The following is a 16,299-nucleotide window of genomic DNA, read 5'->3' on the forward strand; positions in this document are numbered from 1 at the left end:
AGTGAAAAAGAAAAGCCCCAAAGACTAAGACTAATTGGATCTAAACTTAGTGAGCAAATGGCTATGGAAAGACAAGTTCAGTATGCTGGTATTGGATCAGATCTATCCTCCGCTCCTTTAGAGAGATTGGCTATTTTCTATAGATCTTCAAGATACGTACTTCCATGTGCACATAGCCCGAAACATCAGAGTTTCTTGATCTGTGGTGGGCGAGAAAACATTTGCATAAGATTCTCCCACTTGGGCATCAACTTTTCAGCAAGCTAGTCAGCGTTTCTAGATAGTTGTTTCCACCCTTAATCAATAAGTACTGCATTTTAATAATCAAATATCAAATTCCACCACGGTGCAATCTCTTCATTACATGGGAAGAGTTCTGGGCACATTAAAAATAAATGTATATCTGAAATGCCACCTTCTGGTAAGATCAGCCCATCCGACAGCGAGGCACATATCTTTGCTATGATCAATGTTCATCTTCCTCATTCCAACTGCACGCCTCCACATGAGGCCACTGCAACACTGAAGCTAATTTTCAGACAAGTGAGAGGACACGCTTATCCTATCTTCCCTCAAGCAATTCAGTCCCTCGAATGGCAGTGTCATCCAGAGTATCTGCTTAGCGGAATGAGTTTCCGTCCGGAGATTCCATCTGAAACCGTAGTGACCGATGCCTCCCTCTCACGCTGCGATGTACAAATGGTTCTTCAACCTGTTTAAGGATCTACTTAAATTGAGGGCGATTCACCTGTTTCTGAATCCTTCCTTCCATCACTTAGGATGGACTTGTCTATGCATTATCTGAATAAGCATGGAGGAAAGTGATTTAGAGCCTTACCACAGTAAATGAGATTTCATCTAGGTCATCCTATACAAATAGGGTGGAATCATTTTGGACTCTACATTTAAATGTATACTTCGCTGTAGATTGAATTTTGGTTAAACAGAAAAGTCAACCACTAGTTCGGCCTCTTTCTTTATATACAGTCTTAGGATGTGTGAGAAGGTTTTAAAAAAACGCAGATTTTTTTTCCATAGTTCTGCATATTTAAATGCCTCGTAAGAACTAGTACCATCGTAGTTTGCTCCTTTGATTCAATAAGAAGAGGAGAATCATTTTTCTTTGCCTTGGCCAGATATCTTTTTCCCTCTTTTTACTTTGTACTTCATGCCTCTATATTGCAGCATTGAAGCTTAATTAATCATAGCATTCCTATGCAGGAGATGCTACCCCTTCAGCCCACTCAAGATCACATCCATTTAGGAAGCTGATTATAAGGCGTTTTCTGTGGTAGTTTGTATAACATTTTATATAATGTCATGCAGATCAAATACAGCAGTGTTTCCTAGCTTATGTCAGAAATACTTTCAAATAAGAGTCTGAATTTAAGAGGTAATTTAACTATAGTTTTGCAGCGTGAATCTTTCTGGATTCACTATGCTGTGCATAATTCCGCGGTCTAGTGGTTGGGTCCGGAATCGTAGTCTTTTCTTTTTTTTTTTTTTTTTTTCGTAGCCCAGGTGGGCGTCTACGTCCCACCTTTTGGTGTCCGTCCTGTGACGTCGGCATGCTTCCTGCGGAAGCTTCCACCCTTGGGCGCCATCTTCAGATTCTTTTTTCCGCCGTTGGGTCTGAATCGTTTCGAGAGGGCTCCAGAGATTTGGAGAAAAGAAGCAAGACTCGAGTTTTTGGGAGAAAAAACATTGGAAAAGACGAAGGAAGACTACACCATCGAAAGGACGACGAAGAAGGGGAACATTTTGAGATTCTTCTACGTCCAGAGGAGAATGCACAATCAGGGGGCCCCCTGAACACAAGACATGGACAACACACCATTCAAATTCTGCCGCAACTGCCATCATAAGTACGCGCAGAAGGACCAACACCCAGTCTGTAATCTCTGCCTGCCGGACAACCACGAAAGCAGAGATTGCAACCCCTGCTACGCATTCACCCCGAAGACCCTTCGAGTGAGAGAGAGGCAAAGGATTGCAAACTACACCGTGCAGGGCAAGGGCCAACCTCCGTCCCTTGGAGACCTGGGACTCTCGACCGACGAGGAGGATTACGTCGCCGAAGAAGACATCGGCTACACGGTCGCAGAGACCTATAATAAGAAGACTACTGAAAAGGTAGGAGAATCGACGCCCCCAAAAAGGAAAGACTCTCGGCAGTCCACCCAAGACTCTCGAAAAAACGAGGCCAAGACCCTGAAAGCGCGAACGCCGATAACTTCGGCGTCCGCAGCGACATCCAGGCCCAGCGGATCCTCTCAGAAGGACTCCCTGGCGCCGAGGGACGGCAACCAACCAAAGTCGTCGAAAAGCCTCCAAGAAAAAGAGGCTAGACTACGAAAACATCTTCGAAGTCGATGACGAAAGACGCAAGACCAGCCTCGACGCCGAAAATACCGTCGCCGCCGAAACCAGTCTCGACGCCGAAACCCTTCTCGGCGCCAGCTAGCGCGCCAAAGAAACCGGCACAACCACTCGACGCCGAACAGGCGGCGGAGATGGAAAGAAAGAAGAGGAGACTCGAAGCAGAGATGGAGAACATCCTGCAGCGAAAGAAAGATTTCGAAGAAAAAATGAAATCTTACACAATTCCTCGAGGCCAAAGTCACCAGAAGTACATGTGGTCGAAGACGAAGATTTCGAAGTAGAACAAGCGTCGGAGAGCTTGGAAGATCTGGCATATCAGGAAGATGATAATGCCTATTACGAGGAGGAGAGAGATGACGAACAGATGGTGTACCAAGAATCAACATACTCTGATACACAGGAGGTCGAGTGGCAGGACGTCGACGCCGAAAGTCCAGAAGAGGGAGTGGACACATATCCAGCGAGGCCCTCGCCACCGGACGACATTGGGCTCTATAATAAATGCATCAAGAACGCTGCAACAGCGTTCAGGGTCAAGCTCGAAGAGGAGGTGCCGAAAGGGGATTTCCTAGTAGTGACAGTACTTCCAATGCACACTAGGAGCCAGTACCTGCCAATGCTTGAAAGCATCAAAGGGCAAGGAAGAGAGGCATTCAAGGAGCCTGCTACTTGTAAACCTGTCACGTCAAGGACGGAGAAAAAATACAAGCACTCCTCAAAGGACCCAGCCTACATACAGGGGACGGTCGCTGCTGACTCTCATCACGGCAACAGCAAGAAGGGCCAATGTGCCAACTACTTCAGGTCCACCCCCTTATAAAGAGAGGAGAAGGATGGACCTAACAAGAAGGAAGATCGAAAGGAATGCCGCTATGCACTGGCGCATGGCTAATTCCAATGCACTACTCAACAGACACCATTACCAGATCATGGAGGAACTGGGGCAGTTGGTGAAACGCCTCCCTCAGGAGCACCAACAAAGTGCTTCGCACCCAGTAGAGGAAGGCAAGAACTTGGCAAAATCTTGCCCAAAAACCGCACTGGATGGGGCAAACACGGCCAGCAGGCTTATGATGCTGGGCATCACAGAAAGAAGACAAGCCTGGCTCAGAATATCCGGCTTTAAACCGGAGGTGCAACACAACATCCTGAACACTCCGTTCAACGGTGAGACACTGTTCGGTGCAATAGTGGACGACAAGCTCTCACAGCTCAAAAAGGATAATGACACCGCAAGATCCATGGGGGCTTGCAATTCAGGGGAGCGCAGAGAGGGACCCCTTCAAGGAGACCACACGGGAGAGGTGGGAACCAGCCGGGAACGTTGCATCAGTCCTTCCAACATTCCCACCAAAGCGACACCCATACACAACATGGCCATCAAAAACAACAATGGCAATACCAACATAGGGGCCAGTCCTTTCGCGGGAGAGCAGGTGGACGTGGAAACACCAGGTAGGGTGGACAGCAAACCACCTTCAAGTGACTCGGCCTCATTGACAGTGCACACCCTACAAAAAACTCCAAGGGTGGAGCACAAAAACAAAAAACAGGAGTCTCACGCACCGAAACACCACGAGCACGTAACACCAGTGGGAGGAAGATTAAAACTCTTCCTCTAGGAGTGGAGAAACATTACAACAGACAAATGGATCATCAACACAATTCAGTACGGGTACTGCATAGTTAAAAAAAACACCACCAAGCAGAAGACCAAAGAAAAGAGCACTAGCAAAAAAGGAACTAGAGCTTCTTCAGAGGGAAGCAGAGGAACTGCTACTAAAGGAGGCTATCGAGCCTGTACCTCCCATGGAAAGGAACAAGGGGGTGTACTCTACGTACTTCCTAGTACCTAAAGTAGACGAAACAGTGAGACCCATCCTGGACCTAAGGTTCCTCAACAAATTCATAAAGACACAAATTCAAAATGACATCCCTGCAAGAACTACTCCCACAGATTCTAACAGGGGACTTCATGGTGACCATAGACCTAAAGGATGCCTACCTACACATCCCAATGAACAGACGGCACAAGCATCTGCTACGATTTGCAATCCACTCTGACCACTACCAATTCACGGCATTGGCCTTAGGACTAAAATCAGCACCAAGGGTGTACACAAAGTGTCTGGCAGCAGTCGCAGCCCACTTAAGGAGGGAGGGGATACACGTATACCCTTACCTAGACGATTCGCTCATAAAGGCAAGGTCATACAACACGTGCAAACAGCACGCTCAGAGAGTGACACACACTAATCGCCCTAGGTTTCTCCATTCACTGGAAGAAATCCTCCTTAAACCCACAACAGGTCAAGATATTTCTGGAGGCACAAATCGACACCGTTCAGGGGAAGGTGTTCCCCAGCGAGAAGAGAACGACGGCACTGTTGAAGGAGGCGCGCCTCTACCAGAAGCGGCAAGCTCTGACTGAGGACGGTGAGCAAGATGATGGGCATGATGGCCTCATGCATCCACATAATACCAAATGTCCGACAGCACATGAGCACTCCAGGAGTGGCTGCAGGACCAATGGTCACAAGCGACGGGGTGGTGGGAGGACCTAGTGGTTGTAACGCACGCAGTGCAAGAGGAGATATCATGGTGGAACAAAGAAAACATAACAAAAGGGAAACTTCTAACACCACCAACACCAACAGTGACCATCACCACGGACGCATCCCAAAAGGGATGGGGAGCACAGATGGAAAAACTACGCGTGAGGGGCTTGTGGACACAAGCAGATGCGGTAAAACACATTACCTAGAACTAAAGACCGTTCTCCTAGCTATGAAAGCCTTCCAGACGAAGTTGTACAATCAAACAGTGCTGATCCAGACGGACAACACAGCAGCGATGTTCTACATAAACAAACAGGGAGGAACACAATCAGCACCGCTGTCAGAGCTAGCGCAAGAAATATGGAAATGGGCAATACCATTGAAAATAGATCTACTGGCGATACATCTGCCAGGAAAAGACAACGTGGAAGCGGACTGGCTCAGCAGACAGACATCGGCCTCGCACGAATGGGAGCTGAATGCACAAGAAACAAAGAGACTGTTCGACAGGTGGGGAACACCGTCAATAGACCCGTTTGCAACACACCAGAATGCAAAATGCCAACACTTCTCATCGAGGCAACCAGGGGAGGGGTCCCTGGGGAATGCCCTGTGGATAAGCTGGTCAAAGACATTTGCCTACGCCTTTCCGCCGATTCCCCTGATACACAAGGTACTCAGCAAGTGCAGGACAAGCAACATGACCCTCATACTGGTCGCACCCCAGTGGGCCATACAAACATGGTACTCACAGATAATGGAAATGACAGTGTTCGAGGCATGTGGGCTGCTGAATTCATATCTGTGCATAGATCGCCGCCTAGTGTTGGGTCCGGATGATTGCACATTGTTGTCCTGGAAGAGTCTTCGAAGAATCACGAGATAGGTGGCTCCTCCCCTGGACTACAGTGCGCATGGGCATCGACTCCATCCTCAGATTGTTTTTTTCCGCCATTGGGTTCGGATGTCTTTGGGTTCCCTCTAGTCGGAATCGATCGTCGGTATAGTCTTGCGTTCGGTCTTAGTTTTTCCAGCTCGGTTCCGAGCCGGATTCTCTACACCCGCGTGCTCTCGGCGCGGAAGGCCCAGTCGACGCTCCAGACCGATCGACCGTCCATCATGGACCGAAGTCCATTCAAAAGATGTCCCGTCTGCAACTCGAAGTATCCCCACATCGACGTCCACCCGGTGTGCAACAAGTGTCTGTCGCCGGACCACGATGAAGCCAAGTGTATGGCTTGTTCACGCTTCAGGTCCAAGAAGACGCTTAAGCTTCGACGAGCTGCGCGCCAGGAGGCCCAGCATGCTGCACCGGCGCCTGTGGACATCTTCGATGCAGGGGATGTCGAGGACGAATCTATCCAGGACGTTACTGAGTCGAACCCCGCATCGGACGTCGACTACGACGCGGATGCAGAGATGTTCGAGGCCGAAGAAGTCGTCGACGAGGTAGTGGACGACGACGGGGCCCTCGGGGCCATGGAGGATAGCTTGGATGAGGAGCTTCCTCAAACTGACTCTGGGGCCGTGCCAATTCATGAGGCTCAGGTCGAGGGATCGCCTTCGGGCCTTACCCAAGATCTCACTATGGGTTCTACGGCCCGCCTTCGGGCTCGGCCACGGACATAGCTGCCGAGCCACTCCCTGGAAAAACAAAACCGAAAGTGAAACCTACGGTCGCGACTCCAGACACTGCGCAGGTGCCATCCTCGAAACCGAAAGTGCGCATCGCTTTGGTCGGCTCCAAGGCGTCGGCGCCGAAGGTGGCTGTCGAGCCGAAGGCTCAAGTCAAGGGCGTCGAGACGAAGTCTGCTGCGCCGAAGACTAAAGTAAAGGTGGTCGAGCCGAGCGCGTCGGTGCCGAAGACTGTCGACGCCGGCAAAAGCCTCAGCGACCCAAAGAAGGCTATCGGCGATCCGAAGAAAGCTCTCTGTGACCCGAAGAAACGGCTGGATGACCCGAAGGTTCTCGCAACTCCGCGGCAGCAGGACAAGGCCAAGGGCACGGCGCCCCGAGAGTCGACTCCAGGTGGCCTCGAGGGATTCCATTGAACCGGCGCGCCCATCCGCCGCGTTCACCAAGAAGGTGACGGACTAACTGCAGCGCATCAGGGACGGAACCGCGTCGGCCGGTCCGTAGGATCCTCCACCTACGAGACCGGTGGAGAAACCACTGAAGGCATCCACACCCATCCATTTCACGTTGCCGCCAAAGACGGCGCCGAAGGCTTTCGCTCCTAAGGCAGTCGCCAGCGTGTCCGAGAAGGTCTCCTCATCTCCTCGGCGCCGAAGTCGTCAGCGGTGGTCCCCGGCCCACATCCTCGACGACCTTCAGTGGAAGAGCATCAGGAACACTTCATCGATACCGAAACGGGCAGGCTTTCCCTTCACAAGAGGAAAATCGCCCCTGAACGCCCAATGGAGTCTTGCAAGATCCCTCTCAAGAAGAAGGACTCTGCTTTCACTCCCGTTCTGGTGGAACCACTTTCCCCACAGACTCGTAATGTTTCGCCCACTTACTCTGATTTGGACGCTGGGGAGGGGGACGATGAGGATGCGTACAGTTATCCTGTCTATACAGACCCTGAGGATACCAACGAACCCTGGGCCGCTGGTGGTGACCCAGGGGATCCTCAATCAGGACAAGACCCTCAACTGTTTTCTGCAAAAACGTCCCCTACAGAAGACTCTGCAGCTTTCAATGCCCTCATTGAACGGGCAGCAAAGAATCACATCGTCCAGCTCCATGCTGACCCTGTGGATGTCGCCTTCCTTTTTGATACCTTCTCAGTCTCAGAAAAAACTGTTAAGACTCTGCCTATGCTGAAAGGTGTTTTAAAGCATGCTGCTGAGATCTTTAAAGAACCTACCAGGGCGAGGGTGATAAACCCTAGGATTGACAAGAAGTAAAAGTCGGCGCCTACTGATCCTACCTACATCAAAGGACAGTTGCCTCTAGACTCCCTTGTTGTCTCGAATGCACGGAAGGGGGCTAATTCTCAGACTACGGGTGATGCTCCTCACCTTGACAAGGAATCCAAGGTCTTTGAGGCCTCAGGGAAGAGGGTAGCAGCACAGGCAGCCAACATCTGGCGCATTTCTAACAAGCACTTCTGGCGCGCTATGACAGGGCACACTACGACACACTGGAGACCCTGTTGCAGCACCTGCCTGATGAATACAAGGAGGGGGCTGAAATGCTGATTCAGGAAGGGAAGCTGATCTCTAACGCTTCAATTAAGTGTGCTCTGGACGCGGCTGATACCGCCGCCAGGGCTATTAACACTAGTGTTATGCTGCGGCGACATGCCTGGCTGAGAATCTCTGGATTTAAGCCAGAGATCCAAACCACCATCCTTAACCAAACAGTCAACCCATATCACCTGTTTGGCCCTGAGATTGACACCCCCCTAGAGAAAATTAAAAAGGACACGGAGACTGCGAAATCCATAGGTGCCTTACAGTCCCAGCAGTTTCGGGGTGGGTCTTTTCGTCGCTCAAACACTAGAGGCGTTTCAAGGGGCCAGCTCTCCCAGTCCACGCAATACTACAAGGGCAACACTCAGTCCACATACACCAACAAGAGCCTAGGTGGATATCGTGGCAACGGCGCCAAGGGCAGAGGTCGTGGAAACGGCCCCAGATCCTCTGCCACCAGCAAACAGTGACGCCTTGTCACTGCCCACCGACCACACAACACCGGTCGGGGGAGACTCCAGCAGTTCCTGCCTGTCTGGAAGTCCATCACCACAGACCGGTGGGTCAGGAAACTTATTCAATACGGTTACTGTCTGGAGTTAACATCCACTCTACCCAACATGCCCCCAAGAAATAGTCCTATGTCAACCGAGCATTTGCACTTATTGCAGCAGGAAGTCACCGTTATGCTGCAAAAAGGAGCAATAGAGCTCGTGCCTATGCAAGAAAGAGGCACAGGGGTCTACTCCCTGTACTTCTTGATACCAAAGAAGGCCGGGTCCCTCCGGCCCATCCTAGACCTCAGGCCACTCAACCATTACATCCTGTCGGAGCACTTCCATATGCTGACCCTGCAGCAAGTGCTCCCGTTGCTCAGTCAGGGGGATTTTCTCGCAACTTTAGACCTAAAAGATGCGTACTCACATTCCACTACACCCTTCACACAGGAAATACCTCAGTTTCACCATCCAAAACCAGCACAACCAGTTCAAGGTTTTGCCTTTCGGTGTCACCACGGCACCCAGGGTGTTCACGAAGTGCCTGGCGACCGTGGCGGCGCATCTCAGGAGACGGAACATTCACGTCTACCCTTATCTGGACGACTGGCTCATCCAGGCAAAGTCAGCCCAGCAGTGTGCCGCCCACATGTCCCACACCATTCACCTCCTGCACGATCTGGGATTCTCACTGAATTACCCAAAATCCCACCTCCAGCCCGCCCACATACGGCAGTATCTGGGTGCGACTATAAATACTCTGGCGGCCACAGCACAGCCGAATTCAGTGAGTCAGCAGCGTTCAATCGCTGATACAAAAATTCAGACCTCAACACTCGCTTCCAGCAAGAGTGTTCATGCAGTTGATAGGCATGATGGCCTCCTGCGTGCGGGACTATGGAAATGCGAGACTACATATGCGCCCGCTTCAGGAGTGCTTAGCACGACAGTGGACTCAAGCTCATGGGCAGTTAAAAGACCTAGTGTTGGTGAGCGGTCGGGCATACAACTCTCTGCATTGGTGGAATCCATGAAACCTTTGCAAGGGCCGACCGTTCCAAGAGCCTGTGCCACAGATCATCCTGACAACGGACGCCTCTCTCCAGTGATGGGGAGCTCATGTACTCCATTACACAGTGCAGGGACTATGGACGCAACAGCAACGGAAGATGCACATCAATGTTCTCGAACTGATGGCAATCTTCATGGCACTCAAAGCCTTCAAAGTACATCTGTGCAACAAGGTCGTGTTGATCCGGACGGACAACATGACAGCCATGTACTACATTCAAAAGCAGGGAGGAACACACACTCCGCAGCTGTCTCATCTGGCTCCGAGCATGTGGAAGTGGGCCATTCAGAGGAACATCTTCCTCATGCCGGAACACCTCCCGGGCAAGGACAATCAGATGGCGGACCTGCTCGGCAGGCACAGCCACCAGATGCACGAGTGGGAGATACATCCATCAGTACTCCAACCGTACTTCCAAAGGTGGGGTCATCCAGAGATAGACCTGTTCGCCACAAGGGAGAACGCAAAATGCCAAAGCTTCGCCGCCAGGTTCCCACACCCACAGTCGCAGGGCAATGCGATATGGATGAACTGGTCAGGCAAATTTGCATACGCTTTTCCCCCAGCACCAATGATACCGCCGGTGGCACGCAAACTCAGGCATCACTCGATGGCTCTCATCCTGGTTGCTCCAACGTGGGCTCGCCAACCATGGTACACCACGTTTCTGGAACTGTCCGTGGTACCGCATCAAAGGCATCCAGATCCGCAACAGCTCAACCTGGCGTTCTGGCTCCTGAAGTCCTAGAGTTTGGCTGCCTGCACTTGCCTTCTGACTGTATGGACATCATTCGGGAGGCAAGGAAGCCCACCACCAGAGCATGCTATGCGGCAAAATGGAAGCGGTTTGTCATTTATTGTTAAGACCACAACATTAACCCGCTAGATGCGTCTATTCAGAATATCATCTGTTACCTTTTCCATCTGTACAAATGTAATCTGGCCTATGCTTCCATTCGCATACATCTATCTGCAATGGCCGCTTATCTCCAGAACAGGCAGCACCTCTCACTCTTCAGAGTGCCTGCCATTAAGGCCTTTCTAGAAGGACTCAAACGAGTCATTCCTCCGCAGACTCCACCAGCTCCGGAGTGGAACCTCAATGTGGTCCTCACCCGGCTGATGGGTCCTCCCTTTGAACCACTGCATTCCTGCGAGATTCAATTCTTGACGTGGAAAGTGGCTTTCCTCATAGCGATTACATCGCTGCGGCGAGTTAGTGAACTGCAAGCACTAACTATCCAAGAGCCATTTATTCAAATTCATTCTAACAGGGTAGTGCTTTGCACTAACCCTAAATTCCTTCCTAAGGTTGTGTCTCACTTCCATATCAACCAGACGATTGAATTGCCTGTTTTCTTCCAAAATCCTGAATCATTGGCGGAGAGAATGCTCCACACCCTTGACGTCAAAAGGGCCCTGATGTATTACATCGATAGGACCAAGGATTTTAGGAAAACTAAACAACTCTTTGTTGCCTTTGCACCACACCACAAAGGTAACCCCATTTCCAAGGCTGGTATTGCTAGGTGGATCGTTAAATGTATCCAGATCTGCTATCTGAAAGCCAAGCGTACTCTCACCATTCCACCGAGGGCCCACTCTACCAGAAAGTTGGGGCCTCCATGGCATTCCTTGGCAATATTCCGTTGGAAGACATATGTAGAGCAGCCACATGGTCTACCACACACACATTTACAAAGCATTATTGTGTTGATGTGCACTCCAAACAGCAGGCAGCTGTAGGGCAGGCTGTTCTAAAAACACTTTTCCAAACTGCTGCAGCTGGCACGGGCGACCACCGTTAATGGAGGGACTGCTATGTATTCTATGCACAGATATGAATTCAGCAGCCCACATGCCTCGAACCGAATATGCTACGTACCAGTATGCATCTGTTCTTGGCATGTAGGGCTGCTGCCATTCATATCGCCTGCCCTCCTTCCTGGGCGCCTGTAGCAGCTGCAGAATTCACACATACTTCTAGCATGTTCACCATTCACTGAGTTCCACTCCATCTTGGCCACAATGGCTAAAAACAATCTGAGGATGGAGTCGATGCCCATGCGCACTGTAGTCCAGTGGAGGAGCCACCTATCTCGTTGTACTTCGTAGACTCTTCCAGGACAACAATGTGCAATCATCCGGACCCAACACTAGGCGGCGATCTATGCACCGATATGAATGTCAGCAGCCCTACATGCTAAGAACAGATGCATACTGGTAAGTAGCATATTCAGCACCTCACAAATTTGGGAGGAGGAAAGACCTACTCTCCATGCAAAACGGATGTAGGGTTTCTTATAGGGCACTGTTTGTAAGGACTTACACAGAAGTCCATTTTTCTCTTGGTTGTATACAAAAACCGAAAACCCTGCACAGCTGCTCCATTAAGTGCTTTAAAATTCCTGGTTGCTTCAAACATCTGAAAAGTCCAAAACCTCATTTTTCTGAGTCATAGAGACTGCTTAACAGGAGGAAGTTGTTGCCCGGTTACTGCTATTCAAGCACATGTTTGCCTTTAGTTGCCTTTGGCTCCTTTTGCCGATTGATTTCGGCGCAGCAAGTCGCTGGCTGCACCCGTCACCAGCCTTCTCACTGCGGTCACAAATCCCTACTTCCCACCACACAAACCATACAACACTCCCTATGACACTTCTGGCCGCAGTTCAGGCAGGATTGAGTGTCAAACTCTGAAGTAAGGCAAAATGGAATGTTACAAATGGTTAACTGGTCACTGTAAATTAAGGGAATGCGGGAAACAAATTGAAGTATGGTAATATTGAAAAGTTGCATGGACAAGCATCTGCTTTCTTAATTGAAGTATTTTACTAGTAGGAGGGATATTAGCAAATTATCTCAGTGTAACCTTGTGAACTGTCACTTGGGACCCTTCCTAGGACAGGCTGCCATTTTCATTACTGATTAACAGTTTGGTTTGTCCCGTCAAATTCGGTATAAAGGTTCCTTTTGGAAGTGTTTCTCTTCTGTACAACCCAAAGACGATATGTCAATTAAAAACCTGCCCTAGTATGACTTCTTCCTTTGAATAACTTGCAGAGACAGACGACGCAGAAGAAGCAGAAGTGGATCAAGGTCTCCCAAGAAATTACGTTCTCCGAAGAGAAAACCATCAAGATCTCCTTCTCCTAGACGGTTTGTAAAGCATACAGTGCTTTTATTGTGCATGAATAATTAATTTATTTCAATTCGGGAACTTAAAAATAAGCATGTTGCCTTGTGTTCATTTGTTTTGGTTTGTGTACCAATATTACATTTTAATGTTCAAGGTTTTTTGTTTCTTTCATGGTGTTTTTCACAGTAGTCGATTGAATGGAGACAGCCCTGCTGATCAGTAATTTAATTGGTTTTATGCTTAAAAGCGTACTACTGCAATCTTTCGCTGTTCTGGTTAATAGAAACAGTTACCATGATAACAGCGTTTCGGTTAAAGTTTCAGAAGTGTGCATTTGACACCTTTTCATTTGCTTTAGTAAGATACACACTACCTTTTAACCAAATGATGTGTTTGAATTTAAGCACATATATTGTTAATGATCAACTAAAAAATGCACTGTAAGCAGTAGAAAAGTGTCCTCTTTGATCCTTTTCAGTGCCAAAGTACTTTACAATATTGGATGTTGTTTTTTCAACCTCATGATAAAGGAATTGTGGAATTCTTTTAGCTATTTGCAAATATAATGTGTTTACCAATAACAAATATGCATGAGTTGCTACAGGCAGTATGACTAACTGAACAGCTTTTATTGTGTTGTCATTTACTCGGAAAGGTGAATGTAGGAAAGTGCCCCTTTTTGACATGGTAACCCTCACTTTTTGCTTGGTATTTGGTGTGATTGCGACTGTAAGTGCACTGGTTCCCTGCTAAAAAGATCCCCAGTGGCAGACTGCTTTCCCAAAACTGTGCAATTATACCCAGATTGGTAATTCCTTTGGCACTCCCTGTAAGTCCTTAATAAGCGGTAGCCCTGGTACCTAGGGCAGGGAGGCCAAAGAGGGTCCTTAGGGCTGGAACACAAATCGTGACACCCCAAAGGTCCCTCACCATTCACAATCAGACTGCCACTGCAGACTGCGTGTCTTGGTGCAGCCAAAAGTGAAAACATGACATGACTTGGCACGCAGCATGTGAGCCATGCCCACAGACACTGCATGGAGTATAGGTAAATCACCCCTACTGAAGACCTTACAGCCCTAAGGCAAAGTACGCTATGCTACATGTGAGGGCTTAACTACATGAGCAGATATGCCACTGTGCTGTCCAGCCATGTTGCTTCCAGTACAAGTGAACAGGAAAGCCATGTTGAGTACATTTGCTGAACACTGGTAAAAATTAGTTCCCCAGTTACATGATGGCTTCACTGAAAATGGGGGTGTTGGTTATCAAACATGTGAGAAAGTGCCCTCTTTATCCAGTATTGGGGTATCTTTCCTAGATTCACATGCCTGAATCATTCAAAATTTGGTGGTGGGGAGGGTTACTGCAACAGAAACCTAGCTTCCTACAACTACACTCTGTTAAAGCCTTACTGCTCGCCCACACTACCGCAAATAGAGAGTAAGGTGCTATCTACTTTTACCTCTGCCTACCTTTGGGGTTCCACTGGACACACTATACTTCATTTTGTTATAGTATATAGAGCCAGCTTCCTACAGCTTAGGATCTCTGGAAACTGCAGATGGGCATGTGGGGCTGGGGCCAAGTCAGTTCTTCTCTGCTGGGCGTCTTCCATCATTCTTCGTAGGTTGCAGGAGTCGGTCTTCTTGGTTCAGGGCTGCCCTTTAAATACTGTATTTAGGGGGGCGTTTTAGGGGTCTTGGGGGTCAGTAGAGATTGTGGATTTCAGTAGCCAAGGAACTACTTTAGAGATTGTGGAGTTCAAGGCATGTGGGCTGCTGAATTCATATCTGTGCATAGATCGCCGCCTAGTGTTGGGTCCGGATGATTGCACATTGTTGTCCTGGAAGAGTCTTCGAAGTATCACGAGATAGGTGGCTCCTCCCCTGGACTACAGCACGCATGGGCATCGACTCCATCCTCAGATTGTTTTTTTCCGCCATTGGGTTCGTATGTCTTTGGGTTCCCTCTAGTCGGAATCGATAAAAAACTTTAAGACCAAAAGGTCTTTAGTTTCTTCGTCGGTATAGTCTTGCGTTCGGTCTTAGTTCTTCCAGCTCGGTTCCGAGCCGGATTCAATACACCTGCGTGCTTTCGGCGCGGAAGGCCCAGTCGACGCATCAGACCCTATCGACTGTTCATCATGGACCGAAGTCCATTCAAGAGATGTCCCGTCTGCAACTCGAAGTATCCCCACATCGACGTCCACCCGGTGTGCAATAGGTGTCTGTCGCCGGACCATGATGAAGCCAAGTGCATGGCTTGTTCACGTTTCAGGTCCAAGAAGACGCTTAAGCTTAGACGCGCTGCGCGCCAGGAGGCCCAGCAAGCTGCGCCTGCAGACATTTTCGATGCTGGGGATGTCTGGGAAGAATCTACCAGGGACATCAGTGAGTCGCACCCCGCGTCGGACATCGGCTAAGACTATGACGCGGACGCCGAAATGTTCGAAGCTGAAGAAGTCGTCGACGAGGTAGGAGACGACGACGGGGCCCTCGGGGCCATGGAGGATAGCTCGGATGAGGAGCTACCTCAAACTGACACTGGGGCCGTACCAATTCATAAGGCTCAGGTCAAGGGATCGCCACTAGGCCTTACCCAAGATCTTACGATGGGTTCTACGGCCCCGCCTTCGGGCTTGGCCACAGACATTGCTATTGAGCCGCACCCTGGAAAATCGAAACCGAAAGTGAAACCTACGGTCTCGACACATGAAACAGCGCAGGTACACACTTCGAAACTGAAAGTGCGCATCGCTTCGGTTGGATCCAAGGCCTCGGCGCCGAAGAAGCAGAACGGTGTTGTCGAGCCGAAGGCTCAAGTCAAGGGCGTCGAGTCGAAGACTGCCGCGCCGAAGACTAAAGTCAAGGTGGTCGAGCAGAGCACGTCGGCGCCGAAGGCGGTCGACACCAGCAATGGACTCGGTGACCCGAAGAAAGGTCTCGGTGACCCGAAGAAGGGCCTTGGTGACCCGAAGGTGTTTTGCCGATAATCACCTCAAACTCAATGCTCTGAAAACTGAGTTCCTTCTGATCTCACCTCCCGCGAAAATCTCCACCACCCAAACCTGGCTTAAACACCCATCAGCACTCAATGTCCAACCTACCATCGTGGACTCAGCGAAATCCTTAGGCATTACACTTGACACCAATCTTAACATGCACCAGCATATCAGTAAAGCAACTAAGGGAGCTAATTTCCAAATTAATACCCTGAGGAAACTTAAGCCCTTCCTCCCAGCCAAAGACTTCCAAACTGCTGTTCAAGCACTAGTAATTCCTCGCTTATCTACGGTAGCGTCGCCCTTTGCGGACTCCCTCTTTCTACAACTACACCCATGAGAGCCTCTTTGAACGCTGCAGCAAGACTCATCACTGGATCAAAAAAAACACTCGCATATTTCCCCTGACTTAAAATCCCTGAACTGGCTGCCTTTTGAAGCCACAATACATCT

The 16,299-nt window shown here is 49.5% G+C and overlaps 1 protein-coding gene across 2 annotated transcripts in view; it reads left to right on the forward strand.

The window, feature by feature from the left end:
* The window catches only part of SRSF11 (serine and arginine rich splicing factor 11), a 252,145-nt gene that overhangs the window by 215,602 nt on the left and 20,244 nt on the right, over positions 1-16,299 (forward strand). For both annotated transcript variants that reach the window (XM_086953852.1, XM_086953853.1), the window contains exon 10: positions 12,767-12,862. In XM_086953852.1, coding sequence (XP_086809978.1) covers positions 12,767-12,862 — 96 coding nt within the window. The remainder of the gene's footprint in view (positions 1-12,766; positions 12,863-16,299) is intronic.

Source organism: Lissotriton vulgaris, chromosome 1_1 (assembly GCF_964263255.1).
Source record: "Lissotriton vulgaris chromosome 1_1, aLisVul1.2, whole genome shotgun sequence".
Classification (NCBI taxonomy): domain Eukaryota; kingdom Metazoa; phylum Chordata; class Amphibia; order Caudata; family Salamandridae; genus Lissotriton; species Lissotriton vulgaris.